The 14,402-nt window shown below is 45.0% G+C and overlaps 1 protein-coding gene across 12 annotated transcripts in view; it reads right to left on the reverse strand.

Annotated features, from left to right (window-relative positions):
• The window catches only part of SOX5 (SRY-box transcription factor 5), a 973,495-nt gene that overhangs the window by 99,286 nt on the left and 859,807 nt on the right, over nucleotides 1–14,402 (reverse strand). For all 12 annotated transcript variants that reach the window (XM_081957811.1, XM_081957805.1, XM_081957814.1 and 9 more), the window contains one exon: nucleotides 1,725–1,871. In XM_081957811.1, the coding sequence (XP_081813937.1) occupies nucleotides 1,725–1,871 (147 nt within the window). The remainder of the gene's footprint in view (nucleotides 1–1,724; nucleotides 1,872–14,402) is intronic.

Below are 14,402 nucleotides of genomic sequence, written 5' to 3' on the forward strand. Positions count from 1 at the left end.
TCTGGTGGTGATGCTGTCTAATCCACATTCTTCTACTTTATCTAGTAGTAGGTTATGGTCTACCTTATCAAATGCCTTACTGAAGTCCAAGTAAACTATATCAACGGCATTCCTCTGGTCCACTAATTTTGTCACTTTCTCAAAGAATGCAATAAGATTAGTCTGGCATGATCTGTTTTTGACAAACCCATGTTGGCTTTTGGCTATTACTTTGTTTACTTCTAGGTGTTCGCTAATTTGTTGCTTTACTTCTAGGTGTTCGCTAATTCGTTGTATTGATGTAGGGAATCCGTACAATGCAAAATCCATGTTGGCTTTTGTGCAAATTGAAGTTGCAATAGGTGTTTTAGTGATTCCTAATAACTGCTAATCTAGCGCTGTCAGCTGCCACCTCGCACCTGCTTGTACTTCGCTACTATTTGGTGGCTGTCTGTGATGAACTCCGGGGTGGGGGAACTATAATGTGGAAGGCTTGGGGGGAAAGTGAAAGGAAGTGTTGTATTTGCTCAAGAAGCTGCTTCAAGGTCACCTGGCATACCAGCTGCATGTCACCCTGTGCCTAAACTGTCCACTATGAAAACATTGGCTGAATACCATTGGTTGGTTAGGGGTGGGTAGTGGGAGGTAGCAAAGGGTTGCGCGGGGGGGGGTTGACCTTAGGGATTTCACCGCATGATTCTCAGTTCTGGCTTTGCATTATCGCAATACGCTTGACTTCTAATAAAACAATGCTTTCCTCAACAAATGGAGCCAAGGATCATTTCTGTTTTGGAGTTTAAGCTGCGGCAGGTCTGACAACTGGTATGCATCCATCAGAATGCCGAAGGGAGATTTTGTTTTCATAGCCATAGCCTTTCTGGTCATCCCAGATTGGAATAGAATGGAATGGAATAGCTGAGGAGAGGAGAGAGGAGGGGAGGGGAGGAGAAAGGAATGGAAGGGAGGAAAGGAGATGGAAAGGGAAGAGAGGGGAAGGGGAGAATGGAGAGGGGAAGGGAGGAGAGGGGAGGGGAAAGGAGGAGAGGGGAGGGGAAGGGATGGGAGGAGAAGGGGAGGGAGGAGAGGAGAGGGGAAGGGAGGGAAGGGGAGGAGAGAAGAGGATTCTTTATTGGCCAAGTGTGATTGGACACACAAGGAATTTGTTTCCGATGCATACACTCTCAGTGTACATGAACAAGGCAATAAAATCATAAGATTTTATAGAAAAGACGAGAACATTAATTCAGCCATACTACATGGGTAAATATCCTTGACATAAGACTAAGACATAAGCCTTAGAGGACCTTAGAAGACCTAAGACCTGAATTTGTTTCCGATGCATACGCTCTCAGTGTACATAAACAAGGCAATAAAGTCATAAGATACCAATAAGAGAAAAGGTAGTAGAAAAGACGAGAACATTAATTCAGCCATACTACATGGGTAAATATCCTTGACATAAGACTAAGACATAAGCCTTAGAGCAGGGGTGTCCAAACTTGGGAACTTTAAGACTTGTGGACTTCAACTCCCAGAATTCCCCAGCCAGCATGGCTGGCTGGGGAATTCTGAGAGTTGAAGTACACAAGTCTTAAAGTTCCCAAGTTTGGACACCCCTGCCTTAGAGGACCTTAGAAGACCTAAGACCTGAATTTATTTCCGTCCACAGCATGCACAAATCCCATTAATATGCAACATGGGCTTTCCCAGAAAGCCCGGCAACTGACTCTGAAAGCATTACCTACCTTGGTTTTGGGTGGTGGGCTGGTGGTGATCTTGTCGGTGTGCATATTGGTAGGCGATATTGCTGCCCCCATGTTGCTCTGGGGAATGCCGGATAGCTTCCCACCAGGAGATACTTGCATGGCTGCAAGTTGTGCGGCGTATAGTTGCTGCAAAACAACAATAAACAGAAGCTGATCAGCTGGAGAACCTAACCCAGGTCAAGGAAACCCTGCCCCCCCCTCCCCGTTTAAAATATAGATAGTCCTCAACTTACAACCATTTGCTTAACAACTGTTCAAAGTTATGACAGTGCTGGGAAAAAAAGGTGACTTCTGACCGGGACTTTTTGTACTTACGACCGGCACAGCAACTCTATGGTCACGTGATTAAAAATTCACGTTGTGGGAAACGGGAATGTATTTATGGGATTGGAGCATCTCGGGGTCATGTGATTGCCAATTGCAGCCAATGAAGGAAGCAAGGTTCACTTAATGACTGTGGCCCAAATGGTAGGAAAAGAAGGCGCAACTTACTCAGTGATTATATGACCTGGCGATCAAAGTTCCAGTCCCAATTGTGGTTGTAAGTTGAGGATTCCTTGTATACAATTCAGTATACAACTGAATTATATACCATTCCAAGTCCAACTGTATACATGCAACTCCAAACTTGACTGCAGAAAATAAAACTTCAGCAACGGAGTGGTCAACACCTGGAATGCTCTACCTGTTGTTACATCCTCTAACCCCCACAGCTTCAACTTCAAACTGTTAAACTGTGGACCTCACCCCATTCCTAAGAGCTCCGTAATGGGGGCGTGCATAAGCGCGCCAGCCTGCCTTCCGTCCCTGTTCTACTGTCCCCATTTACTTGTCTTCATTTCCTTTGTTCATGTCCATGTTCATACGTATACCTGCTACCCAGTACATGTTTAACAAACTAATAAATAAATACCCTGTTTCCCTAAAAATAAGACCTCCCTGGATAATAAGCCTAATCGGGCTTTTTGAGCGCATGCGCTAAAATAAGCCCTCCCCCGAAAATAAGCCCTCACTGAAAATATTCAGGGGAGTAGCAGCCATGAGGTGACCACGCTCGCCGCCTCCTGCACCTCAAAAATAATAAGGCCTCCCTGAAAATTAAGCCAAGTGCTTATTTTGGGGGTCAAAAGAAAATAAGACCCTGTCTCATTTTTAGGGAAAATATTGCAACGCAGCAGCAGCCATGAGGTGACCACGCTCGCCGCCTCCTGCACCTCAAAAATAATAAGGCCTCCCTGAAAATTAGGCCAAGTGCTTATTTTGGGGGTCAAAAGAAAATAAGAATCTGTCTCATTTTTAGACAAACACAGCAAATAAATAATAAATAAACAATTAGATAGATACGGGTCTGTGCTGGGGATGGAAGATGCTCCATCTTTTGAGCATTGGGATTTCTACCATTTCAGGTCCCATGTTTTTCATCAATTAGCTGTGGAAAGGAAGGAGAAAACTGAAGGGACGCTTATTGGGAAGGGGTGAAAAAAAATCTTTATTTGCTGATGTTTATTTCGGCACTTCAGATACTGGTTTCCCTCCTTTTTATCCATATGGAACCATAAGGCAGTTGACAGTCACAGAAAAGCACAACAAAAACAACAGATGAGACAAACAAACAAACAAACGACAATGCGAAGAAGCAGCACCCAAGAAAAAAACTGAAAAGGAAGCCACGGAAATCTTGGTTTCTGCCTTATGGGGATTGCAGAAAAGCAACTGCAGTATTCAAATTATAGTTGATTGATGAGGCTCAACAGAGCTTCTAGTGAAACCTGTATTAAGCTGACATCTAAAAGCCACCAAGAAAAGAGTGCAAGAAATCTTACGTAAGAAATTCCATGCTACCCATAGAGTAGAATATTTGTAGCTCGGAGTTAAACTGTGTGGGGTCCCTGAAGCTCTCTGAGCTTGGTGGAGTTGTTTTTTTTTTTGCAGACATTTCAGTACCAAACTAGGTAACATCATCAGGGCTAGAAAGGGAATAAGGTTTGCTCTCCCTACTCCCTTATTAACACTGATGCGGTTACCTAGTTTGGTAATGAAATGCCTGCAAGAAAACAACCAAGTTCAGAGGGCACCAAAGATCCCCCCCAATTCCATGGTCTCCTGCCCTACTATTATTGAAAAGAGCCTATGTGGCACAGCCACCCATTACCCTGCGAATATGAAGGAGGACCATTAAGGGGAAGACTGAATCACTTAACAACCGTGTTACTAATTTAACAACTGTGGTGATTCACTTAACAACTGTGGCAAGAAAGGTCATAACAGGGGCAGAATTGACTTAACCCATGTCTTCCTTAGCCATGGAAACAGGGGGCTCAATTGTGATCGTAGGTTGAGGACTACTGTACTTGAAAATTGGTTAAGTCAACCATGCTACATTTTGACTTTTCCTGCTCATTCTGATGGCGAACCTGTGGCACGCGTGCCCGAAGTGGCATGTGGAGCCATGTTGCCTGGCACACATGGCGTCGCCCGTTCCTCTTCCAGGTTTTGGATATGCATGCGCACCTGATGATCAACTTTGTGCATGTGGCAGTGCCGGAAACGGGGAAACCTAGTCTTCTGTTTTCCAGTGTGACCATGCGCAACGGCCAGCTGATCAGCGCATGTGCATGAGCGGCAATAACCGGAAGTTGCTGGTTGGCGCACATGGATGCACCAGAAACCGGAACTTCATTTTCCAGCACCCTGGGCAGCTGCTCTTCCTGGTCGTGGCCCAATCGCGCAAGTGCGCCTGTGAGAAGCACATCAGGACTGAAAAAGTTCATAATCACTGCTCTAGAGTAAGCATTGGATGAGCCCGCTGGGAGTCACCCTGGATTCTTACTTTCATTCCATTTTCTTTGTAAGATCAATTACTTTTCCAGAGCTACCTTACAAGGCAAAATCATAATTTGCAGAGACATTTTGATGTTTTAAGCCCTTCCATTTGCAAAATCGTAACTCTTGCAGTTACGCACGTATGATCTGCATACTGATCTGGGAATACAGACAAATGGCTATCCAACATCTTCTTAAAGATTTCCAGTGTTGGGGCATTCACAACTTCTGGAGGCAACTTCTGTTCCACTGATTAATTGTTCCAACTGTCAGGAAATTTCTCCTCCGTTCTAAGTTGCTTCTCTCCTTGATTAGTTTCCACCCATTGCTTCTTGTCCTGCCCTCAGGTGCTTTGGAAAATAGCTTGACTCCCTCTTCTTTGTGGCAGCCCCTGAGATATTGGAACGCTGCTATCATGTCTCCCCTAGTCCTTCTTTCTCTTAAGCTAAACATACCCAGTTCCTGCAACTGTTCTTCATATGTTTTAGTCTCCAGTCCCCTAATCATCTTTGTTGCTCTTCTCTGCTCTCTTTCTAGAGTCTCCACATCTTTTTTACATTGTGGCGACAGAACTGAATGCAGTATTCCAAGTGTGACCTTACCAAGGCATTATAAAGTGGTATTAACACTTCACTTGATCTTGATTCTCTCCCTCTGTTGATGCAGCCTAGGATTGTGTTGGCTTTTTTGGCAGCTGCTGCACACGGCTGGCTCCTATTTAAATGGTTGTCCACTAGGACTCCAAGGTACCTTTCACAGTTACTACTACTGAGCAAGGTATCATCTATACTGTACCTGTGCATTCCATTTTTGTTGCCTAAATGTAGTGGAATGCACAAGTACAGTATCTTTTTTTATCTTGCCCTTGTTACTTTATAAGTAACTCAAGCAACAAACATACATAATACTGAGCCTCCGTGCGCGCCTTGCATTTGCCTGCATCCAAAACGAGCCGCGTGGGGATTCCTGGGAGGGAAGGGGTGGGGTGGGTGGGGCCAGGCGGAAGTGGGATTTGGGGGATCTCTGAACTCCACAAAATCTTAGCTAGAGGTTCTCCCGAACCCCTGCGAACCCCCAGCAGCAGTGGTGGGATTCAAACATTTTTATTACCGGTTCTGAGAGTATGCCTTGGCGGGTGTGGTGTGGCTTGTTGGGCGTGGCAAGGGAACGATACTGCAAAGTCTTCATTCCCTCCCTACTCCAAGGGAAGGTTACTACAAAATCCCCATTTCCTCCCAATCAGCTGGGACTCAGGAGGTAGAGATAGATGGGGACAGAGCCAATCAGAAGTGGTATTTACCGGTTCTCATCTACAGGGAGGCAGAAGTACGCTCACAATACATAAAATTTAGAGGGAAAGATTTTATTTCAGGAGGAAGTTGTGAGCATCTACTTCAAGCTAGGTCAACTCAGTTTCTTAAGATGATTCTTCTTGCATGCTGGTGAAATACATAGCAACAGTACTTCACCAAGTCCCTGCTATTTGGGGGGAAGTTGTAGGCCAAGGTAAAGGAGAAGTTAGAGACTGAGTGGCAATGAACGCGTGCAAGAATGAAATACACACCAACACTGAGCATTAGGTCATTATTTCAAGGAGAAAAAAGGTCAAAGAAATTAGGCACCTCCGCTGAAGATGCTTCCTATTGTGATGCTAAGTAATGCCAGGTTACGTGCGATAATAAACTAGAGCAAGGACAAGCGCGCATCAACATTGTGTCCAATGTTAAAATTCTGCACTAGTATTGGGTGATCTGTGAATGTTGGACAGCTGGAGTAAAAAGGTCAACCAAGGCTGAAGAGCATCCAACTGTGGAATGCATCCAACAAAGCATACAATTTCCAAGTAGGAGCTTGCAAAAGTGTTTCAAGGTGATAAAGATGGTGCAATGTGTGTGTGTGTGTGTGTGTGTGTGTGTGTGTGTGTGTGTAGGAGCCATCCACGCAGAAAGCCATTTTTTATGTTGCCTTCTGCCTGGATGGCTCCTAGGGTGAGCCGAAAGACAGAAAAGGGAAGCAGTATGCTCCCTCCCATATTTGGGCATACCAGGGATTGTGACTCAATACATACCTATTTCCCTGGCTTAGCTGATAAAGGAGGAGAGCCTGTGGCTTCGTGGCTAATACAACTGCCTGATATGTAATATAGCCCAGGTTCGATTCCCAGTAAGGGTATGGCTAGCTGATGAGAGCTAAATAGCTTGAAATAGATCTATACTAGTCTCCCTTTATTTATTTATCAGCACAAATGCAACACAAATGTAACAAAGGCAACATAAAAAAATGGCTTTCTGCCTGGATGGCTCCTAGGGTGAGCCGAAAGACAGAAAAAAGAAGCAGTATGGTCCCTCCCATATTTGGGCATACCAGGGGTTGTGACACAATACGCACAAATTCAGCTCCAAAGGAGAACATCGTCCTTTGATGATGCACACGGGACAGGTAGTCCTCGATGTATGACCCCAATTGACCCCAAAATTTCTGTTGTTGAGACATTTTTTAAGACATTTTACGTCCTTCCTTGCCGCAGTTGCTAAGAGAATCACTGCAGTTGTGTTAAGTAACACGGTTGTTAAGTGGATCTGTCATCCCCATTAACTTTGCTGGTCAAAAGGTGGCAAAAGGGGATCTCATGATCCCAGGACACGGCAATCGTCATAAATGTGAGTCAGTGATCACGCATCTAGATTTTGAAAATGGGACCGTGGGGATGCTGGCATAGTCATAAGTGTGAAAAAATAGTCATAAGTCACTTTTTTCACACTTGTTGAGACTTCGAATGGTCACTAAACAAATCGTTATAAGTCAAGGACTACCTGTATAACAAAGCAAGCATGGGGAAAAGTTGGTGCTCCTTATTTTTTGGGAGCCTTTAAAGTTTTAAAAGGAAAAATAGAGCTTTAGGACCTTCACTCATGGATTACATGGTCCTTATTTAGGGCTGGGAATTTCCTGGAAAAATTGTGCCTCCAAGAAGAGAGATGTTGGCATTTTGACAGTCCAAGAGGTTATCATTTATTTATTTATTTAGCACATGGCAAAGTGTTCCTGGACAACAGTAGTAAGATATATATAAAAAGACCACATAATGTATGATGGAAATATGTAATCCATTTTGTAAGATACAGGGAAATTCAAGTAGCTATAGATAACTTATAGGTTACATTTTGAAACACGTTAGATCATGAGAATGGAATAATAAATGTTCTATACTGTGTATTAATATCGCGGCCATTTATCCAATTAATTGCAGTATTTATTAATCCAATTCCCTGCTTGAACAGGGAGCTGGACTAGAAGACCTCCAAGGTTCCTTCCAACTCTTGTTATTCTGAAAAGAAATTGGGTCGCATGCAAAGTGGAAGTTTTCAAACTGAAAGGTCCAAAATGCACAAGGGGGAGGGAGATTCAGCCGGTTCGAACCGGTTCGGGTGAAGCAGATGCTGATTTTACATCTGTTTTACCAAACTGGTACTTGCAAGGACTGGCTGCCCCCCCCCACCCCCCAGGAGTCCCCATGCTGCCCGTTTTGGATGCCAGGTAAGTGCAGGGCCCGTGCGGAGACTCTGGGAGGGCAAAAAAGTGGCCTCACGGAAGTTCCGGAAGTCTAGAAACAAGCCTGTTTCTCGCCTCCGGAGGGTTTCTGGAGCCTGGGAGAAATCATTTTCTACCTACCGGAGGCTCGAGGAAAGCCTCCAGAGCCTGGGGAGGGTGAAAACGCCCATCACCCCTATGGTGCAGGGGGCCGAGTAGGCTACGCCCACCCAGCAACCAGGCAGAGAGCAGTTGCTAACATTTTTGAATCCCACGCCTGAGAACGCACCTTAATCAGCGAAAAAGAACACCATCTTCACCTTCCAAAGATCAAAGCAGACAATATTTTATGATTGTTAGAACTCTATCTGGAGCCACGGTGAACCGGTGGCCACAACAAACTTCAGGTTATAAACATTTGGGATCATAAAACTGGAGGGAGGGTAAGGGGAAGAGAAAAGGGCATCTGAAGCGAACCACTGGGAGAATCTGAACAGATGATAAAACAGCAAAGTTAGACTATGTTTATTTAAACTATGAAATTAACTACCAGGAGATACCGTGGCGGCTGGAACCCAAGTAGTTTTAAAAGGAGATTAGGCAAAATTAAAGAAGGGAAGGCTAGCAATGGCTAATAGTCATGCTGGCTAGGTATTGCCTCCAGGGTGAGAATACACAGACCCATGAATACCAATTGGTAGTAAGCAACATGAGTAGGACTTTTGCATTATGTCTCCCGCCTGTAATCTGTCCACAGGCATTTCCTTGGATGTTCTCTAAACTGAATCCTGGAAGACTTTTAGGAGGCTTGCAGAGTGGAAGGTCAGAATCTTCTCCAATATCTCTCTCCTTTCCCCAAAAGAACAAGGGGGAAAATATAATTTGCATTTGCAAAAATTGAACCACCTCCCCTTCCTCTCCCCCCCCCCCCCCACCAAAAAAGACAACGAGTATTGAGGAGACAGATCGGGGTTTTTGCAATTTTGGCAACTTGGAAATGCGTGGAATTCAACTCCCAGAATTCCCCAGCCAGCAAGGGGAATTATGAGAGCGGAAGTCCACCCATCTTTGAATCACCATGGTTGAGAAACATCAGGATCAGAGGCGGTACGTCGCCAGTTCGCACCAGTTCTGGCGAACTGGTATTGGTGGCGGCATGAGGTTCCACCCACCCACCCTGACGTCATCATGGACCTTTTGCGCATGCGCGCGCTCCTGCTACCAAAGCAGTAGTGAATAGAATAGAATAGAATAGAATAGAATAGAATAGAATACCATTACTGATCAGGATCAAGGCTAACGAGGCCACTGAAAAACAGGATGGAAACTCCCAGAATGAAAATTATAAGTCTGGTGAATAGAAGGACAAGAAGGAGGAGGAGGAAGAGGAAGGAGGAGGAGGATCATACACAAGGGAGGAAGGTGAGCAGGCAGGCAGGCAGGCAGGAAGGAAGGAGGGAAGGAAGGCAGGAAGGAAGCAAGTAGGGAAGGTAGGAAGGAAGGAAGGAAGGATGGAGGGAAGGAAGGAAGGAAGGATGGAGGGAAGGAAGGAAGGAAGCAAGCAAGCAAGAAAGAAGGCAGGGAAGGAAGGCAGGAAGGAAGGAAGGAGGGAAGGAAAGAAGAGAGGCAAGCAGGCAGGAAGGCAGGAAGGAAGGAGGGAAGGAAGACAGAAAGAAGACCAAAGAAAAGGAAAAGGAATTCCGTTGGTATTTACTTCAAATATTTAAGACCCACAAACCGAGTATTTAGCTTCTACTTAATCACAGAGTTGGCAAAAGATCCAGAGGTCACAGGCCAAGGCAAGCTGCCATGTCTTTATTTATTTATTTCTACCCAGCTGACCACCCAGTGGCTGGGACCCAAGGCCACCTTTCCACCCAGCAGTCCTGGACTACAATTGCTTTGGGTTTTGCTCCCTTCTCCTCGAGCGAGCGAGCGAGCGAGCTCCTTCTCATAGACCTTGCCATGGTTTGTGTGCGAGAGAGAATGAAATGTGCAATATGCAGGATGGGGCACACAGCATGTTCATATTTTTAGACAAAATCGAACTTTGACATTATTGAATCTGTCTGTTCAAATCTAATCGTTCCAGGGCAGGACAACGTCTGGCTGGAGACCAGGAAAAAGGACACTGGAATGACCGCCCGCTGTGCGGCAAGATGCTTAACTGACAACATTTTTTAAGAGAATGAAAAGTTATGGCACCCTCGAGCAATCAAACAAAGGACGTGTCTACTCAAAGGTCTATCGCGCAGAGCTCCAAAATTTGGATTAATTTTATACTCGAGGGATGCTGCCAACAGTCTCTATGGCAAAGCAGTGTAATGAAATGCAATCTGTATTTTGCCATTTGCCCAGAAGTGTGCATTCACCATGTATTGACTGTCTTTTCTAATGGTGGAGTGTTTAAATCTGAAGCCAATTTAATTTGTGCATTTGTTTCGTACGACGGCTCAGGGAGGGTTGGGGGAAGAATACACAGAAAGAAAAAACAACAACAACCACCCTTGATTATTCCATAACCTGTTAAAACTGAATGGCTTTCAGTTTTAACGTCTGAATGTCTAAGGAGATTCTCAGTCATCCAGGTCAGGGTTAGTCCCCAAAGGTGCTTGTTCAAAAGGCAGCTTCCTTGTTTTTCCTTGAAGAGGTTTCACTTCTCGACTAAGAAGCTTCTTCCATTCTGACGTCAGGACGAAGGGGAAAAAAAGTCCAGTTGCCCTTCAAAATGACTCATTTGGTTTTCACGGTTGTGCTTCCCAAGGGTTGGTCATCTCTGTAGCACTTCTAGTGCAGGGATTCCCCCTATTCTGACCTAGGCTTCCTGGTACAGTAAATAGCACACACTTAGTCCCCAAAACCCTCTTTTTATTTCAAAGGCTGTGAATTATATTCATTCACAGCCTGTAATGAGTCCCAAATAGTTGTAAAGTGTCCTACAGTAGACTGCCAAAGTCTTTCGGGATAAGGCTGATAAGCATCCACCTTTATCTTCCTTGAAACGCTGCCAAAGACTTAATTGGCAATTAGCTTGCCAAGGCCACATGGAGCAAAGAGTCAAAACAGAGCTTCAGAAGGTAAACTGACCAGCATGAACCAAGTTGCTTCCTACAAAGTCTCACATTCCTTTGCTCCTCCTTTATGTCCTATGGGAGGGGACAATCACTTCCAAGCCTTACTCCTGAGTCGTCCCTTCTGTCTTAACTGTTCTTGCCTTCTGACAGCTCTCCGCATGCGGGAACATAGGGAACTTTTCCTCTGCCTTGCTGATGTCCGACTCTGGAAGCTCCAGAGGCAGCACATAACTCCCAGATGGCCCTGGCCCCCTCTCTGCCTCTGACGCAGAGCCCTTGTCCAAGCCTTCCCCAGACTCCAGGAATGGCCCATGTTCCTCCCCAACCTCTTCACTGTCCAACTCTGCTGCCAGCTCTGCAGGCTTCCAGCAGACCACAAGACCCCCAACCTTGGCAACTTTAAGACTTATGGACTTCAACTCCCAGGATTCCTCAGGTTGGATACCATGCTGTCTGGCTGAGGGATTCTGGGAGTTGAAGTCTGTACGTCTTTAACATTGTGAAGGTTGGTGAGCTCTGTTCTAGTGCATTCTTCATACATCACAGCTTGCAAACCTAGTTCTTTCTATATCTGCTAGAACTGACATCTCGTATCTTCTAAAGCAGAATGTCAGCCGATCTGGAGGTTTGAGTTTGGCTGATCTCTTCTATCTATCTCTGTCTCTTAATTCTTAATCTCTTAATTCTAAAATCAAATTCTGCGCTGGTCACTTCTGCCTTGCTCAAATCTATAAGCAACACAGCATTAACTTGGCCTTGAACTGTACCTTAAAAATTGATACTCAGCGTGTTTTCAAGGTATGCTGTACTTCGGTGAAGGTAGCCCCATGGTCTACCAGGGCAGAAAGAAGACCTTGTGACTTGCTGATGTTACTGGACTACAATGCCCATCATTCCCCACTACTGACCACAAGGCTCGGAGATATATTTTGGAGGGCTATGGATTCCTTCTCCCAGCCTAGAGCTTGCTGAGAGTCTATTTTCAGCAATTACTTCTAATCATAACACAGAGTTAAGGTCAGGGGTGGGGTTCAGCCGGTTTGGACCAGTTCGGGCATCCCGGTAGCTCCGATGTTCAGCTGAGAGCGAACCGGTTCACTCCGACGATCAGGTTGGCCTGCCCACCCGCTTTACTTACCTATACCCTCTCAGCTGATTCACGCGGCAGAGCAGATTGCTACACCTCAGTTGTGTTACTCCCCAAGAAGTAACATGGGAGGTAAGTTTTGGTAAAACAGCGCACACGTGCAAAACACGCGCTCACCGAGCCGGTTGTTAAACCGGGAGGATCCCACCACTGGTTAAGATGCAAGATCGTGCAGTGCAGACAGACGCAACAATCCCTTTTCATTTAATACATCCTGCATTTTCTATGATAGTAAACCTTAAGAGAATTTAGTGCAAATCTACAGATTGCCCAACATATTCTAAACCTTGAAAAAAAATGCATGTGATAGATTAATATGGATATGATAAGCCTAAGAAATATTTAAAAATATGCTGGCCATCACCTTTCCGTTGATTTTCAAGAAATCCAACTGAGATGGAGAATACAGTATTTTTTCTTCCAATATTACAGTACTGCAAAGCATCTTCACCTTTATCCATTCCTGTTGAGGTCCCCCCCCCCCCAAGTTAGATGCAACTCTTAGTTTATGAAATCCTTATCGTGCCTAAAAGAGGGATTGTTATTCATGGACTTCACATTTATGATGCAATTTTATAAATAGTAACCCAGGGGCTAACTGCCATAAAACTCAGAGTAAGATTACATTTTTTGTTTACCTATTTGCACTATTCCTCCCATATCTATCTAAGGAGTTCTTGACTATGGTTATTCCATATTACCCTCATGATAATTCTGTATAATAGGTGAGGTTGACAGACAATTTTAATGCCGAACATTTCTTAAATACCATACCTCACATATTAATATCTGCAAAACTATTCTTAGGACACTAATCTTCAGGTCTTAAGGAAATGTTGTCAAACCTAAGCCAACATCTATCATCCTTACCTTATTTGAAATTGCAATAGTCGACTAAACTTTCCCAAAGATTGTGAAACAGGCCGTGGCTTAATAGCTCGGCCACACCACAGAACTTCAGCTGTGATGCCATATACCCTGTTTCCCTAAAAAGAAGACCTCCCCAGATAATAAGCCCAATCTGGCTTTTGAGCACATGCACTAAAATAAACCCTCCCCCCAAAATAAGTCCTCCCCGAAAATATTTCACCACAGCAGCAGCCAGGAGGTGACCCCACTTGCCACTTCCTGCACCTCAAAAATAATAAGACCTCCCAGAAAATAAGGCCAAGCGCTTATTGGGGAGGGGGTGTCAAAAGAAAATAAGATCCTGTCTTCTTTTTTGGAAAACATGGTAGGTAGTCCTCGACTTATGATCCTAACTGAGCCCCAAACGTCTGTTGCTAAGTGAGGAATTTGTTAAGGGAATTTTGTCCCATTTTAAGACCTGTCTTGCCACCGCTGTTAAGTGAATCTCTGCAGTTGTTGAGGGAAGGTGGCTTCTCCAATGACTTTGCTTGTCAGAAGTTTGCAAAATGGGATCACATGACCCTGGGACACTGCAACCGTCATAAACATGAGTTGGTGGCCAAACCTCTGAATTTTGATCCTCTGACCACGGGGATGCTGCAACAGTCATTGGTGTGAAAAATGGCCATAAGTCCCTGGCAGAGGCACAGTGGGCCAGTCCTTCGCTGTTTCCAAGGCGGCTCCATAGGCCAGATCTAAATATCCCATGGGCCAGATCCAGCTCAAGAGCCTTGAGTTTGACACAGCTGCTATAGAGAGTTGTTTTAGTCTGGCAAGATTTCTGTCTATAGGTAAGCAACAGTAGTAGCTTGCAACCGCAGCACACGCACACATGCATACTTACCTCCCGTGACACTTCCGTGACGCTCCAGCTGCTCAGTGGAGCGTCGCTCAGGTGCCGTACGCTACATGCGCGGAAGCCCCGAAAACCTCCAATACCGGTAAGGAGCGAAGGCAGGCGGGCATGCCTTCCGGAGCACTGTACTGAAACAGCATCTGGTGCTCCCGGCAGGCACCCGGACATACCGGTGCCAACCCACCACTGGTAAGCAACCATAAAGAAACCACTCGGAAGTTACCTTGTGCCTTTTCTTATATTTCCCTGTTAGCATGAGTAATAAACCCTAACCCTAACCCAATACTTAATACTACATGTAATAACAGCAGCTAGAA

Source organism: Natrix helvetica, assembly GCF_964273705.1.
Source record: "Natrix helvetica genome assembly, chromosome: 6".
Lineage (NCBI taxonomy): Eukaryota > Metazoa > Chordata > Lepidosauria > Squamata > Natricidae > Natrix > Natrix helvetica.